Below are 807 nucleotides of genomic sequence, written 5' to 3' on the forward strand. Positions count from 1 at the left end.
CAGATTTTCCCTCTTTACCTTTCAGGTTCATCATCATGAAAATATCGTTAATATTTATAATGATAAATATTTCTGATATTTTCCATCTGCAGTAAAAGTGTTTCAGTCGATCAGCTGATCAGTCGGTCGATTGATCAGAATCTGGTCCTGGTTTCTCTCCAACGTCTCTGATAAAAGTATTTTATTGTGACTTTAAAACATTTAAATCTTTTCATGTCGTCGCCATCAGATGGTTTATTGGACTGCGTAAGATAATTATTAACTTTTTATGACTTTATGTCCATATGATGATATGACAGCAGGAACATGAGGACATGAAACCGTCTGTCCCAGCGGAGCCTCCGCCCAGAGGTCAGAGGTCAGTGACCTCAGTCGGCTGGTTAGACGCCATCAGACCTGAACGGTGGCTTTGGGCAGCCAGGCCACGGCGATGAAGAGCTTCTCCTTCAGGGTGAAACCTCCGAGATGGACCAGCAGGAAGGTGACGAGAAGACGGACCAGCAGACCAATCAGGATGCAGGCCACGCCCAGCCCTGACAGGAAACAGGAAGTCAGGCGAAGCTGGGCGGATCAGAAACATGGCCGCCGTAACCCTGAGCGTTCTTACCCACAGTGTCGGGGTTGAGGGACGTGACGGTGATCTCAGCTCCAATCAGACCAAACAGGAGCGGCTGGAAAACGTCCCAACAGCGACCGACCATGGCTGCCACCGGAGCCTGGAGACATTAGTTACTGGGTGGAGCTGAGTGGGCGGAGCTGAGTGGGTGGAGCTGAGTGGGTGGAGCTGACTGGGCGGAGCTGAGTGGG

At 50.3% G+C, this 807-nt stretch overlaps 1 protein-coding gene and 1 long non-coding RNA gene across 5 annotated transcripts in view; one reads left to right on the forward strand and one right to left on the reverse strand.

Annotated features, from left to right (window-relative positions):
- The window catches only part of LOC106935733 (uncharacterized), an 18,941-nt gene that overhangs the window by 7,693 nt on the left and 10,441 nt on the right, over window positions 1-807 (forward strand). The gene's annotated exons all lie outside the window — the stretch shown is intronic.
- LOC106935732 (mitochondrial sodium/hydrogen exchanger 9B2) overlaps window positions 1-807 on the reverse strand; it is a 31,994-nt gene that overhangs the window by 6,065 nt on the left and 25,122 nt on the right. For 3 of the 4 annotated variants that reach the window (XM_015016366.1, XM_015016367.1, XM_015016365.1), the window contains 2 exons: window positions 608-716; window positions 397-533 (listed from right to left, as the gene is read on the reverse strand). In XM_015016366.1, coding sequence (XP_014871852.1) covers window positions 397-533; window positions 608-716 — 246 coding nt within the window. Of the gene's footprint in view, window positions 1-367; window positions 534-607; window positions 717-807 lie in introns of all 4 variants that reach the window. The other variant, XM_015016368.1, reaches the window with a different exon arrangement.

Source organism: Poecilia latipinna, unplaced genomic scaffold, assembly GCF_001443285.1.
Source record: "Poecilia latipinna isolate Pla-1442-1.1 unplaced genomic scaffold, P_latipinna-1.0 Scaffold2010, whole genome shotgun sequence".
NCBI classification, from domain to species: Eukaryota; Metazoa; Chordata; class Actinopteri; order Cyprinodontiformes; family Poeciliidae; genus Poecilia; species Poecilia latipinna.